The 15,624-nt window shown below is 42.7% G+C and overlaps 1 protein-coding gene across 1 annotated transcript; it reads right to left on the reverse strand.

Moving 5' to 3' along the window:
• Window positions 1–32: 32 nt before the first annotated feature.
• Window positions 33–9,768, reverse strand: nxpe3l.3.S (neurexophilin and PC-esterase domain family member 3 like gene 3 S homeolog). Its single transcript, XM_041568266.1, has 6 exons — window positions 9,542–9,768; window positions 3,549–4,049; window positions 2,662–2,876; window positions 1,572–1,642; window positions 838–1,044; window positions 33–565 (listed from the first exon to the last, which is right to left on the reverse strand). Exons 1-6 carry the CDS (start codon window positions 9,608–9,610, stop codon window positions 33–35), a joined length of 1,596 nt encoding a protein of 531 aa, XP_041424200.1. The 5' UTR covers window positions 9,611–9,768.
• Between the last annotated feature and the right edge of the window lie 5,856 nt (window positions 9,769–15,624).

Here is a 15,624-nt window from a genome sequence, read left to right on the forward strand (position 1 = left end):
CTATGTAACTTTGCCACCAATCACAATGACTCTCACGTGGGGCAGATGAAAGACATGAGTAAGTCAATCTCGTTCTTGACAATGACTGGTGCAGGGTGAATGTCTGGAGGTAGGTAATGGCAGGAGGTCATTTGCCAACAGTCCAGTATAGTAACAGGCAGTCCGGAGAACATGGTCCTCATTACCAGGTCCAGCTGAAGGGACAGCCAATCACTGCCATGGGTGTACACGTATCCGGTGTTACCAGACTTGATGAAGACCTTGGCTAGTGGGCTGCGTTTCATTAGTTTCACTACAGAATCACGGATACCCAGGAGCCTTTGGGCATAAACCTTCACTGGGTATGTGACAAAATGGGCCATGCAGTTTATAACAACCACCAGCCCTTCTTTGTTGCCCCCGATCCTCTCCAGCTCACTGGCAACATAATGGACATTTTGTTTATCGCTATACATTATGTACAGAGGCTTCTCGTGCATCTGCCACTGAATTGCAAACTTGTGGCTTGTGTCTACTGCCAATTGTGGGGCTGGGAATAGTGCGTGGAGGTCCTGTCTCTGTAGAGCTGGAGATAACACAAAAGAGAAAGTGGAGGTAAGTACAGAGGCACCACCACTCTACATGTGCTAAACAATTTTATATATTATACTCAGTGGGACTTCTTTCAAAGGGCAAGTATGACTAGTAAGTACTAAAACTGATGGAAACATGAGCACACTAATTGCACCATGATGGTGGCTTGCATAGGTCCATCCATCTCATTCAATGATGGGACCTCTAATATGTATACTAGTAAGACCCAGCAAATGTTTCACTAATTGGACTTGTGATACTTACATGGTACAAAACTCAACAGAAAGTCCCACCACTGTTTAGTTGTTGAGTCCCCAAAAATATATATTATCTTCCCTCTCAGACACTCAGTGACATTGGCCGGGTGAGGGAAAGCCCTGTTCTTGCAAACACGGGAATACCAGATGTCTTGGAAGTAGAACCCTGAGGGATCTGGATTGGGAAGGCCAGGAGAACAATGAGCCCTAGAATCTGAGTAGAGAAGACTTGCTTCAGAGACTTTTAGTTATTTAGTACAACTCATAGTGAGCGTGGACAGTATAACCCCTTCTTTTTGCCAGAGATGGGCCAAGTACTACTGGTGGCCAAGGTGCAAGCCATTTCCAAATCCTCCTTTCCTGTAAATACAATACATTATTTTGAATTTGGTTCACACTTGAGAACAGGACCTAGAATGGGTCCCTGAGCAACACCACTTTGTACCTTTTCTCCTGAACTGTTGCAGTTACCCATTGCAGTCAACTAGAAAATACTTTTGTCATTATAACCTGAGAACCAAATATGGACATGCGAAATTGGTGGAACTTTATATTATATAAACTGAGGGTTAAGAATCATTTGAAATAACCCCCTGTGTCCCCCTTACTATATTCTTCATTTCTGTCTTGCTGCTTCTCCTTTTTATTTGACCTCTTTTCAATTTGGCACTTCCAGGACTAGATCTCGTTTCTTGGCGCACAGCAAACTCCCAAGTATAGTGATTCAGACTCATAACCTACCTACATTGGTTGTTGGAGAAAAGACATTAAATGATTCGACTTTGGATGAAATCAGTTTCTCCTTCACAGACCTAAAGGGAAGCAAAGAGAAGTGAGACTTGGGTTTGGCTACTTGTTTTGTGAATTACTAAATCCAACTTTTCTAAGAAATTCAGCCAGTTTCACTCAGGATCTGGGTTGTGAGTCAATAACTGATTTGTACCTGAATAGTTGAGATCAACCTGTTTCCAGGGAATAACCTGGAAGGTCTAAAATAGCCAGACGGAAACATTGTCCTCGGGACAATACCTGTGAGGAAAATACATCCAGCAACACAATATGTTCGTAAGTCCTCAGGCTTTGTGCTTAGAGACATAGAAAGTACAGTCTCACATATGATGACCACAACATTGTAATAGGATCCTCTCCCGAGGGATAAGTAATAGCCTGAGCCCCATTCCATCTCTCTTACACCCTCTGGGGTGTACTATAACAGGATCTAGTCATGGGGTCTCTGTATCCCCAAATTAACTAAGGGATGGTTACCGTAGGGCCCGAACTTGGAGGCCTACCTCCACCTCAGGCTCTCTAACGAGTCCAAAGAGAGTGTGAAACCCTATTCAATCCCTTTTTATAGAGAGGGAAACCATGAACTGGTTAACTTACTCTGGGTCAGTGGGAATACCTACCTCCCACAGGACAGAGGTTACTGACCCTTAATGACCCCCACATAAATTTATTACACCTGGAATGGGGAACCTTATGCCAGAAGGTGTGTCTTAGGTGCCCATACATGGAGAGATCTGCTCGTTTGGCGATGTCCAACGATCGGATCCTAGTGAACGCAAACAGGCGGTCGGATCGCGGGACCGCATCAACGAACAGATGCGGCCGCGATCCGACGGGATTTTTAATCCCATCCGATCGAGATCTGCCCGACTTTCGGCCAGATCTCGATCGGGGAAGCCCGTCGGGGGCCCCCATACACAGGCCAATAAGCTGCCGACTCCGTCTGTTGGCAGCTTTTATTGGCCCGTGTATGGCCATTAGGTGTGGCCTGTAAGTTATACTTGGACCAGAGCCATTGATGCGGTTTCCCATTGATACTTACTTATCTAGGAATCGAGCTTCTTCTGAAGTGAGAATGTCCCGGCTTCCTCCTGCGGCATGGCCCTTGTAAGCACTGCAGCCACCTTGCTTTGGGCGCATGCAGAACCAAGATTCTCCTGTATATGGGTCATGATATTCACAGACGTCTTTTCCTGGGGGCTTCACGTTACACTCCATCACTTCACTGGTTCCATGAAAGTATCCATAGAAGTAGACCTGTTCCAATACAACATTTAGGTTCCTCAAACCCAATGAATTCTGTGGTTTTATTATAGAACCTAAAATACGATCAATGACAACCGATAACGTGATATTGATGGCAAATGACTTCTGGCTTAGGCAGTTTCTTCTGACACTTGACATTCTGGTGACACATGGTGACAAAAATCCCATTTTTAAGAGCACATAAGGCAGATGGTTGGAGCAGAATCATAAAAATATAAAACAGATCTACATGTAAAGTGCAGTTGGCTCAAAATTTATTTAGTCAGAAAAGCAATGCCTTGTGATGTTAGAACTGATGGAAGAAAGTAGGAGGACTGTTCCCTGTTCATTAACTTGTTTTTCTAAGCAGAGCAACATCACCTTTTCTGTCTAAATTGAAATGACCAGCAAGTGGTGCCTTTGTTTCAAATTCATTAAATTAGCAATTTAAAACTGTTAAAATTTTGAAAACTAGGAAAAAAATGATGTAAATGGCAAAAGTGCTTTGAAGAGCACCCTGAGCAACTATATATTTTCCTACATGGGCTTCAATTTCCTTTAATGCACAAAATAAACCAGTCACAAGGCGTGTTTATGTATGCTCTTATTATTTTATATATCATTTTTTATATAATATATATTTTCAATTTTTTTGGTAAGTAGAATAAGTGATCATGCTTTCACCTTGTCAGGACGAGTCTCCCTCTTGTCTTTGAGGATGGCTATGGCCTCAGTGGAATGGACAAGTGTTATGGAGATCTCCACTTGCCCCGGCCAGAGCAGTAGGAAGGAGGCCGTGTAGGTGCCGTTTCTATGGTCTGTGACTGAGCCGGTGACTCCTGCTTTCAGCATTGGGGAGTGCAGTTTGGCCTGAAAATAATCCCCTCCATAGGCTTTTGGTCGGCCTTTGTGGTCCCGCGCTATGATGAGAACTTCTACATATTCTCCAACATAATACGTGGCACGTGGGAACAGCATGTGGAACTCTGTGGTATTTGGACTGGTGGAGAATTCATAATCTGTGGGACCTGGAGGCTCAGGCCACTCAATCACCTTCATCAGGGTCTGGAGTTCTTGTTCCAGTGCTGTAGAAGAAACCTTATTGCTTTGATGCCAAATATTTCCTTTGGGGGCAGGAGGAGAAAACTTCTCCAATGGGTGTGTCCACAGAGACCTATAGATACACTAGAATAAAGAAGGAGCACAAACAATGACTATTAGATAACTCGATTCTCGTGTATCTGTTACTTTTGCCCTACTCCATGTCTATACCATCCTTGCACTGTAAATACTGACCCGGCTCTGTCCCTTCCCATTGTTTTTCCTCCTTTGCCCTTATCTGATCATATGTAGGGGGGAAGTTTTGCCAAACTTTTATTCGTGTGGCCCACAAGAAAGTTGTGGACAACTAAGAGATGGTTCTATGCATTTGGGATATGTTTTCTGGGTTAAAGCATGTCCCTGGCCAGAGGGTGTTTGGTTTCTCTATCCTATAATAGGGGAAGCCACCAGATGTTCTGTCTCTTTTGGACCCCACTTACTAGAGAATGTTGTGTGCTGGAACTGAGTAAGTAGAAGTAAGGACCAGGGTAGAGTTGTAATAGTTCACTCTAGGAGCCAGAGGCAGGATCAGGGTAGTTAGTAGAGCAGTTAGAGGCTCCAACAAGAAGGCCAGTTGGATTAGTACCCTGTGGAGCCAGTGCTGCCAGTATAGGAACTGAAGAGGTCAGGTTCTAGAATAAAGGGAGCCTTAGAGTATGAGACCACTGTGAGCTTCACCTACCACTGGATATTATTTCACCAACTCAGTGAGTGCTGCCTCTGGGTGCTGTGAGAACTATCACTAATATTGCATGATGAACAACTAATGTGAAAAAGTCTTTGAAGTATTTACTGATTTGTACCATCTGAATTGCCACCCACTGATAAATTGTGTATCATCTGTCCAATAAAGAGTTACATTTGTTCTTTAATAAAACACTGGCAGGTTATTTGGCCTTGACCTACTGGGAGTTGCCTGGAGACCAATTTGGCCAGGTATTCGGCTGATATGGGTGAGGGTCATGTCTCAAAAGGTAGTGTCCACTCAAGAGCCCTACTGACTTTTAGTGTTAGTTCCATGGCTAGGAACTCTCTATCTGCAGAAACAGCAAGTTATCAGCAGTTTATTGGGTAGATAATTGCGTTTTGTGCATGTGTAGGGACCTATAGGATCTATTAGGCTCCTATAGAGTTGTATCTTATATATATATATAGTGCTGTGTAGGGAGTGGCCTGTTCCTCTTTGGCTCCTGGTGTCTGTGCTGCTGGGGGTTTCCCATTGAGCCTGGGATCACCAAGGCCCCAGTAAAGCCATTTACCCCAAAGGGACCTGTACCTTTGGTGCTGAAGTCGGAAACCAGGTTCTCCCGTGAATAAGGATTAGTTATCATTAGGGAAGATTCTGTAATAGTCTCTCTAGGAGAGAGAGATAGCCAGATTTAGGTAGCATGAGCAGTTGTGTGCTCCATCAAGGAGAATAGCAGGGAGTAGCCTCCCAAAGGCTTTTAAGGTGCCTTTAGTGTAGGGAACTCAGTGATAGGGAATTCAGTTTAGCAGAGCACTGACCCCTACTTGATTGATCCTGTTTCACACTGGTGACTGGTCTTTGAGAGTGAGATATTCTTCCTACTGTTTGACTTGAGGAGTGACATCTGTACCTGCTGCATCATCATATGCTATTCTTCCTCCTCTGTCATATGCTATTTAAGAACCTCCTGGCGTCCAATTAATCTATCTTTAACACTAATTAGCCTGTGGGTTGTAGTTTTACACCATCTTTTTTTTTTTTTAAATTTGTTTTTATTAACTTTTTTCAAAAAGACATACAAAGTACAGAAGAAAAGAGAGTCTTACAATTGTCTACCTAGGGTATTCAAAGGTTACATATTAGGTACTACAAAGCAATATACATGCATTAGCTTCATGAGGAGCAATACCACCATGCCTAAGTCAATGCTTGAAATGAGTGAGTAGCAGTGTCAGGCAACTCAAGTCAAGGACCCCATATCTTAAGGAATTTTTCCGGACACCCTCTAGCTAAATACACTGCCTTCTGCAGGGGGAGAATTTTGTTTACCAGTCGTTTCCATCGACTTAAAGAGGGAGGGGAAGTATCCTTCCAAGTCAACAAAATGGCTTTCTTAGCATAATAAAGTAATTGCAAATAAAACAATCTCTGGCACTGGGGGAAAGTAAGTGGTTCAGTGTGACCCATTAGACATAGCTCCGGGGAGCGAATATTCGGTAAGTCAAAACTAGATTGAATAAAATCTAGTACTCTCCCCCAGTAACCTTGAATACTAGGGCATTCCCAAAACACATGGAGGAGAGTACCAACCTCTACCCCACATTTGTAGCAGGTGTCTGGCGTTCCCGGGTTCTTGGCAAGCCGTTGGGGAGTAAGATACACCCTGTTGAAAATTTTTATCTGTATCAGTCTATCCCTATTAGACATGAAAAGTTCTGGAATCTGCTCTATGACACCCGTCCAAGCCTCCTCATCCAGAACTGGGAGATCCACTTCCCATTTTAGGCGTAAACGTTCCATATGTGAGCCCGAGGATTTCAGTAAAATAGCATAAATCCAAGATATGGCTTTATGAAGGATAGGTCATGTCAGACGAATTTGATTGCATTTTATGATGTGGTAAGTAAGATTCTGGATAGTGGGGGGGCAGTAGATGTGATCTATTTGGATTTTGCCAAAGCGTTTGATACTGTGCCCCACAAACGACTGCTTTCTAAACTAAGGTCTGTTGGGCTTAATGAAGTCGTTTGCACATGGATAGGAAACTGGCTACAGGATCGGGTACAGAGGGTGGTTGTTAATGGGACATTCTCTACTTGGAGTAAGGTTCTTAGTGGGGTCCCTCAGGGCTCAGTATTGGGGCCACTTTTATTTAACTTGTTCATTAATGACTTAGGGGAGGGGATTGTAAGTAATGTATCAGTGTTTGCAGATGAGACAAAACTATCAGCCCAATTAATTCCATCCAGGATGTGGCACTTGCAACAGGATCTTGACTAACTGGCAATCTGGGCAGCTAAGTGGCAAATGAGATTCAATGTTGATAAATGTAAAGTCCTGCACCTGGGATGTAACAATATCCACTTATACCCTTAATGGGACTGCACTAGGCAAATCCATAATGGAGACGGAGCTTGGAGTCCTTGTAGATAATAAACTTGTCTGTAGCAAGCAATGCCAGTCAGCAGCATCAAGGGCAAATAAGGTCTTGACTTGTATTAAATGGGGCAGAGAGTCACGGGAGGAGGGGGTCCCACTGTATAGAGCACTGGTAAGGCCCCATCTAGAATATGCCCTACAGTTTTGGTCTCCATCACTCAAACAGGACATTATTGTATTAGAGAGGGGACAGAGAAGGGCAACTAAGCTGGTAAAGGGAAAATCTTAGCTATGAGGAAAGACTGGCCAAATTGGGGATGTTCACTCTGGAGAAGAGGCGCTTAAGGGGTGATATGATAACTATGTATAAATATATAAGGGGATCATATAATAATCTCTCTAATGATTTATTTACCAGTAGGTCTTTCCAGCTGACACGAGGTCACCCATTCCGATTAGAAGAAAAGAGGTTCCAGCTAAATATTGGGAAGGGGTTTGTTACAGTGAGAGCTGTGAAGATGTGGAATTCTCTCCCTGAATCAGTTGTACAGGCTGATACATTAGATAGGTACAAGGAAGGGTCAGATGCTTTATTCACCAGTAGCTCCTCCCAGCAGACAGGAGGGAGCCAATGAGATTAGAGGAGGGAAAGGGGTGTTACAGGGAGAGCTGGGAAGTGAATCAGTGGTACAGGCTGATACATTAGATAGGTACAAGGAAGGGTCGGATGCTTTATTCACCGGTAGCTCCTCCCAGCAGACAGGAGGGAGCCAATGAGATTAGAGGAGGGAAAGGGGTGTTACAGGGAGAGCTGGGAAGTGAATCAGTGGTACAGGCTGATACATTAGATAGCTTTAAGAAGGGGTTGGATGGCTTTTTAGAAAGTAAGGGAATACAGGGTTATGGGAAATAGCTCATAGTCCAAGTTGATCCAGGGACTAGTCCGATTGCCATTTTGGAGTCAGGAAGGAATTTTTCCCCCTCTAAGGCAAATTGGAGAGGCTTCAGATGGGGTTTTTGCCTTCCTCTGGATCAACTGGCAGATAGGTAGTTAATAAAAAAAAAAAAAAAAAAAAAAAAAAAAGGTTGAACTCGATGGACATGTGTCTTTTTTCAACCTTACTTACTATGTTACTATGTTACTATGTATATGGCTTTTTGCAGCCCTGGCTGCCTGAGGTATCGTTCAAGCGAGCATTGGTTTAAGTTTAAAGGACGAACCCGAAACTGGGCCTGGAAGGCATGACTCAATTGCAGATAGTGAAATATCATATTAGTAGGGAGCTGGTGCTCTGTTCTCAAGGTCTGGAAGGGTTTAAGCTGCCCTCTCTCTACAATATGGGTTAAGTATTTGATTCCCACAGACGCCCAAAGCCCAGAATCGGGAAGCCCCCTAAAGTGCTGGAGTTTGGGATTTTCCCATAAGGGGGTGCCAGGCGACCAGGTGTCTTGGCGGGGGTACATGCGCTCAATATATAGATTCAAATTTGTTATCACTGGGGTCATAGATGAAGTCTGAGGAAAAACGGAGTTCCCTCCTCTGTACAAATGATTTGCCAGAGCCTCAAGTGAGGTGGCACATGCCGCTTCCGCCAAAAGGGCACGATTATTCATATCAAGCGTCAGCCACCAGTGAGCATAAACCAGTTGTGAGGCGTGGTAATAGAGTAAAAAATTTGGCAACGCCAGGCCTCCCCCTGATGCAGGGGCCTGGAGGGCTGTCAAACTGATGCGGGGGGCTCGATTCTCCCAGAGAAAGGAGCTGGTGATTTTGTCCAGTTGTTTAAACCAGCTTTGGGGTATATATGCTGGGGCATTATGAAGCTTATATAAGAATTAAGGCAGGAATACCATCTTGACAAGGTTCACCCTTCCCACTAGGGAAAGAGGAAGGTTGGCCCAGGTGGCGGTTTTCCTGCGGTATTCTTGTAAGACAGGGTCTGAGTTGTTGGATATGTATTCTTTGGGGTCTCTATGAATAATCACACCTAGGTACTTAAAGGAGCAAGTCCATTGCAGTGGGGAAGGAGTTCGAGCCAGGGGAGGTATCTGATCTATTGGAAATATTGTAGATTTCTCCCAATTTACCCTAAGCCCAGAGTGAACACTGAACTGGTTAACCACTTGCAGGAGCCTAGTTAGCGAGGCCCCCGGGTCTGCCAGGTATACCAGCATATCGTCGGCATACAAGGACACCTTCTCCTCCAGCTGACCTAATCTAAGACCAACTATGCCCGGATCTCTGCGAATCCGAATGGCCAGTGGTTCTATCGCTAACGCGAACAAAAGGGGGGAGTTTTACACCATCTTAAAGGGGAAGCTTCCATTTAGCGAAGGCTCCGCCCTGAGTGTAGCTTCACAGTGTAACCCATGCTCATACACTAGCTGGACACTCTTAACTCCTAATTGGCAGAATAGCCCAAGAAAGCGTTGCATTTGCATTTCCCTCTATATATCTAGTAGGAAAGCTGGTTTTTCTTAAAGATGAAAATATTACAATTATACTTACCCCAGCTACAAAGAATAAACAGCAGGTAAATATATAAGTAATAGGTGGTCTTCCTCCTGCTCTAAACATGGCCTCCAACCTGGGTATAAAGCTCCAGTGGCTCTTCTCATACAGAACTGGCTGCCCCAGAGTGTTCCTGACAACACATTAAATGCACTTTTAAGAGGGAATCTCACAGCAATGCGCTCAATTTCTACCCCCAGGGCGCAGGATCTCACAGGGCTGGAGAAAAGGTTCGATTTTCTATAAGAAATAAGGGTACCGGGAGTTGTTGTTAAAACATATAGGGGCAAATTCACTAAGCGCCGAAGCGCCTAACGCTAGCGTCAATTCGAAAGAGTTGGCCATTTTCGTTACTTCGCAAATTCACTAACGGACACTGGCGTAACTTCACTAGTGTAACTTCGCACCCTTACGCCTGGCAAATTTGCGCAACGGACGTAACTACGCAAATTCACTAACGCGCGCATTGTACTGAACACTACCTTTTACGCTAGACTTCCTTCGCCACCTCAGACCAGGCGAAGCGCAATAGAGTAGATAGGGATTGCTTCAAAAAAAGTTCACATTTTTTCTAAGTCCCAAAAAAACCCTGGCGTTTTTTCTATATTATGGGTGATAGGCTGAAAAAGATCGAAAATTTTTTTGGGGCTCCCCTCCTTCCCCCCTACATTTCCTAACTCATGGCACCTTAACTATACAGTGGGCACATGTGTAGGGCAAAATAAACATTTTATTTGATGTTTTGAAGGTTTCCCAGGCTTGTGTAGTGCTGCTACATATTCCTCCATTGTAACTTCAATTTGGCGCCGTATGCAAATTATCCATCGCTAGTGTAACTTCGCTTCGCTTAGTGAATCAACGCTAGCGCAACTTCGTAACCTTACGCTACCCCTGAGCGCAACTTCGGATTTTAGTGAATTTGCAGAGCGCTAGGGAAACTACACCTGGCGAAGTGCGGCGAAGTTACGCCTGGCGCAACTACGAATCTTAGTGAATTTGCCCCATAGCCTTGCTTTATTTATATCCAAAGAATTAGGAAACATTCACATGAAAACTACCCAGGGATTATGGAACATCTCAGAGAGCTTTTATACTCTCTCTGTCTCTTTACAATGTACATTATAAAGGAGAAAGAGAGAATAAGGTTGGAGGAGCCCCTATACATAAACATATACAGAGTTAGGAAGGCACCTGACACCACAGAGAATATATGTCCATCATTTTACTCTAGACAGTAGGGAAATAAACTAAAGGATGGACATAGGCTTCCCCTGAGCACGAAGTAAGAAGGAACATTAATGGTCTAATCTCAAGCAGTTAAGAAATGGGCCAGTGACCAAAGAATTGCAGAACCCAGTAGTAGGTTACAATCTGAGTTACACACAGATGGAACATTAATGGTCTGTTAGGGATGGGGAGCTTCCCAATGGTTTGGGATCCAATTCCATGGCATTATTAATGATGGCTTCAAACATGTAGTATGAAGCACATTTCTGAAACATCACACTAGATACAAATAGTTACACTTTACAAGAGCATCAGGATTACTAAATGTATTATTGTTACTGTTGCCCATGGATAGAGAACCCCAAACACTCACCTGGAGTCTGAACAAGGTGAACTCCAATATTCTTCCCTTAGCAGATTGCTCTTTGATGCCTCCTCCTGCCTCGTAACTTGTTAGGTGAATAATTATAATATCTATCTTTGGAGTCCACCCTCTGCCCAATTAATTCATTGTCTGTGATGATTAATGACTAATTTGCAGTATAATTCTTTTTTCATTCCTGCTTGCTCCTTAATTGGTGATACATTCATGTTGTCATTGTCTGTTGGGAGATAGGGAACATCCCTTTATGTATACATGCCACCTGCTTTAAGACGGAACCTACCTGCCAGAACATGCATGGGGTAGAGATAGAGAATGTACTTGGAAACCAGGTCAGGGGGACCCTATACATGAAGATTGGTCAGATGGAAGGAGGATCCTAGATTTAGGAGCTCTAGAAGCATGAAATATTGGGATCCATAGTTGCTCCCTTCCCTCCATGAAACTATCGTTGAAGCAAATATTGTCATTCATAATTGTGACTCCCTCCATTTCCCCATTGTGGCTCTTTTTTAGCAGATTGCTCTTTGATGCCTCCTCCTGCCTCGTAACTTGTTAGGTGAATAATTATAATATCTATCTTCGGAGTCCACCCTCTGCCCAATTAATTCATTGTCTGTTATGATTAATGACTAATTTGCAGTATAATTATTTTTTCATTCCTGCTTGCTCCTTAATTGGTGATACATTCATGTTGTCATTGTCTGTTGGGAGATAGGGAACATCCCTTTATGTATACATGCCACCTGCTTTAAGACGGAACCTACCTGCCAGAACATGCATGGGTTAGAGATAGAGAATGTACTTGGAAACCTGGAAGATAAAACAAAATTAGATGATTCCAGAACCCGGGGTTGGAGTATACCCAGTAAAGTCTATCCTTGGCAAGGAGGCTTCAGTGGGAGCACAAACCAGGTCAGGGGGACCCTATACATGAAGATTGGTCAGATGGAAGGAGGATCCTAGATTTAGGAGCTCTAGAAGCATGAAATATTGGGATCCATAGTTGCTCCCTTCCCTCCATGAAACTATCGTTGAAGCAAATATTGTCATTCATAATTGTGACTCCCTCCATTTCCCCATTGTGGCTCTTTTTTCTTGGATCGCCTAATTTATGTTGCTGAATCAGCTCTGCAACCCAAAACTTGGTTTCCAACCACTTATTTGCCTTGCTTTAACAATTGTTTTTAAGTACAAGAAAAGATGTGACATAGTTTAGGGGGATTCTGGAATCTGAATTTAAACATGGACACCCACTTTATGGTCCTGACTCATCGATTAAGAATCTCTGGTGTAACTGGTTCATTTGCAGAAAATATGGATTTATGTGATCTGACATTCAGTTTACTGGGTCAGCAGACCTGTTAGGCAAGAAGCTACTGACAATGTGCATTAAATCTATTTTTTGCTTCCCTTGTATGCGGGATTTGTATCCAGTACACAGCTAATCTGTATAAAAACACCCTCTATAACCCAACTTACATTTTATGGGCACCTTGAATGATAGAACAAACATCTGACCCAAATCCACAAAAACATTCACAGAAGGTTTCCTCTTCCTTATATACAGTTACGCTTTGTGTGTTCAAGATAATTATAACCACGGGTCCGTTTTTCATCTTCTTTCTCATATTTGGAAGTTCATTTTTTTTTTTAACAGGTTTCCTTTTTATTGTTTTTCAAAAAATTAGGGATACAGAAAGCAAAAAGGAGGGAAGGGAAAGTCAAAGAAAAGAAGGTACAATAACTTCATAAGTGAGTTTTATTAACGGAAGCATGTTATTAACATATTGTATCCACTCTCTCTTAACCGGAGGGTCTGGGGAGATCCAGTGCATCACCAGCATTTTTTTTGCATAGAATAGTAATGTCCTCACAGTTAGTCTAACATGGGCAGCTGTCAGTAGATCCTTTACTATCCCTAACAAGCAGCTTTCAGGGCTATACACATTAGGCACCTCTAGGACTTCCAAAATATACACACACACTTCCTTCCAGTAGGCTGCTATTATTTGGAAGGTACAATAGTTCACCTTATTTCTGTTGTTTTATCTCTTACAAGATTAGATACATGTTGGTTATAACATACGACAGAATTAGACAGTTGTAAATAATATGTCAAACTACAGTTAAGGTCCATCGATATTTGGACAGAGACAACTTTTTTCTAATTTTGGTTCTGTACATGACCACAATGAAGTTTAAATGAAACAACTCAGATGCAGTTGAACTGCAGACTTTCAGCTTTAATTCAGTTGGTTGAACAAAAAGATTGTATAAAAATGTGAGGAACTAAAGCCTTTTTTTTTTTAACACAATCACTTCATTTCAGGGGCTCAAAAGTAATTGGACAATTGAGTCAAAGTCTATTTCATGGGCAGGTGGGACAATTCCTTGGTTATGTCACTATCAATGATAAAAGCCCTGGAGTTGATTCGAGGGGGGCTTGTATGTGGAACAGACAACATGAGGACAAAGGAGCTAAAACAAGGTGAAACAAGTCAAGTGAAACAGGTGCAGGTGAAACAAGTCCTCTTTAAGCTGCAAAAACAGAAAAAAACCCATGTGAGAAATTGCTTCAATATTAGGAGAGGTAAAATCTCCAGTTTGGTACATGGTGAGAAAGAAAGAAATCACTGGTGAACTCAGCAACACAAAAAGACCTGGACGTCCATGGAAGACAACAGTGGTGGATGATCTCAGAATCATTTCCATGGTGAAGAGAAAGCCCTTCACAAGAGCCAAACAAGTGAAGAACAGTCTCCAGGAGGTAGAGTCTCCATATCCAAGTCTACCATAAAGAGAAGACTGTATGAAAGTAAATACAGAGGCTGCACTGCAAGGTACAAGCCACTCATAAGCATCAACAATATAAAGGCTACATTGGACTTTGCTAAACAAACATGTAAAAAAGGCAGCACAGTTCTGAAAAAACATTGTTTGGACAGATGAAACCAAGATGAAGCTCTAGCAGAATGATGGCAAGAGTAAAAAGTCTGGAGAAGGTGTGGAAGAGCTGATGATCCAAAGCATAGCACAGTTGTGTATAAAACATTTGGGAGGCAGTGTGATGGCTTGGGGTGCATGGCTGCCAGTGGCACTGGGACACTAGTGTTTAGTGGAATATTGTTGAATGGCCAAGTCAGTCATCTGATCTGAAGGCAATTGAGCTGCATTTCACTTGTTGAAGACTAAACTTGGGACAGAAAGGCCCACAAACAAACAGCAAGTGAAAGCGGCTGCAGTAAAGGCACAGAATCTGGTGATGTCCATGAGTTCAAGACTTTAGGCTGCCATTGCCAGCAAAGGGTTTTCAACCAACTAGGGAATTCAGATTATAAGGTGGAAAATAGAGATTTAGAGACTTAGGAGACAAAGGCAGGACAAAGAACTGACATACAGAAACTTAGGTCAAGATACTAGAGTCTTGGAAGAGTAAGGCTTCCCTTGAATGGACTACTGCCTGCAGCTGGATCATGGCCAATGTAGAGGGAATGTGAACAAGAGGGAGACACTACTCCCCTCTTCAAAATAACCCGCCAGGTGATACAAGAATCATAGCATAATGTTTTAATAAACAAATGGCTGAATTCAAGTCTGACAGAGGCAAGTCAATAGATAAGTTAACAGGATCAACAGCCAAAGACAAAGAACCACCAGGGTCAGGAGTTGGAACCAGTCTGACCACCAAATAGTCAAGGAAGTTGTCAGGAGATCAGGAGAAAGAAAGAGGCTGATGTTCTTCTGCTTAGGAAAGATGTGAGAAAGGTTTCTAATTTTATTCCTAAGCAGAAGAACATCAGCCTCTTTCTTTCTCCTGACAACTTCCTTGACTACTTGCTGGTCAGACTGGTGGGAAACTGACCAGCAGGTGGCGCTGTTGTAACACAATTCAATCATATTAACAGTACTTCCCTTAATATCTTGGAATAAAAACAAAATAAATAATGAATGTACATTGCAACATTTCTTAGAATAGCCCCCTCATCCGTTTCACATTCACTTATTTTAAATGTTTACTTATCCTTCAAGTCCAGCAACTTGAGAGATCAAAAATGTCTATGGTCTCATCATTGTCAGAAGGACAGATCTGAATAAAGGGTTCTCCAGAGTAAACAATTTCTTCACAGTCTGGGGCCCTATAATGCAATTACATAAGCTTCCTCCATCAGAAAAATTTAGACCTTTCCAGCTGACACATTTAGGGGCAGATTTATCAAGGGTCGAAGTGAATTTGAGAAGTTTCGAAGTAAAAAAATTCGAAATTCTTTGGATACCTTGACCATCGAATAGGATACTACAACTTCGACTTCGAATTTGATTAGAAGTAAAATAGTTTCAATATTCGAGCATTCGATAATCAAAGTACTGTCTCTTTAAAAAAAACGTTGACTTCAATACTTCGCCAAATTAAACCTGCTGAAGTGCTAGGTTAGCCTATAAGGGACCTTCTACAGCATTTTTCTAAGTT

The sequence above is a fragment of the Xenopus laevis genome, chromosome 6S (genome assembly GCF_017654675.1).
Source record: "Xenopus laevis strain J_2021 chromosome 6S, Xenopus_laevis_v10.1, whole genome shotgun sequence".
Classification (NCBI taxonomy): domain Eukaryota; kingdom Metazoa; phylum Chordata; class Amphibia; order Anura; family Pipidae; genus Xenopus; species Xenopus laevis.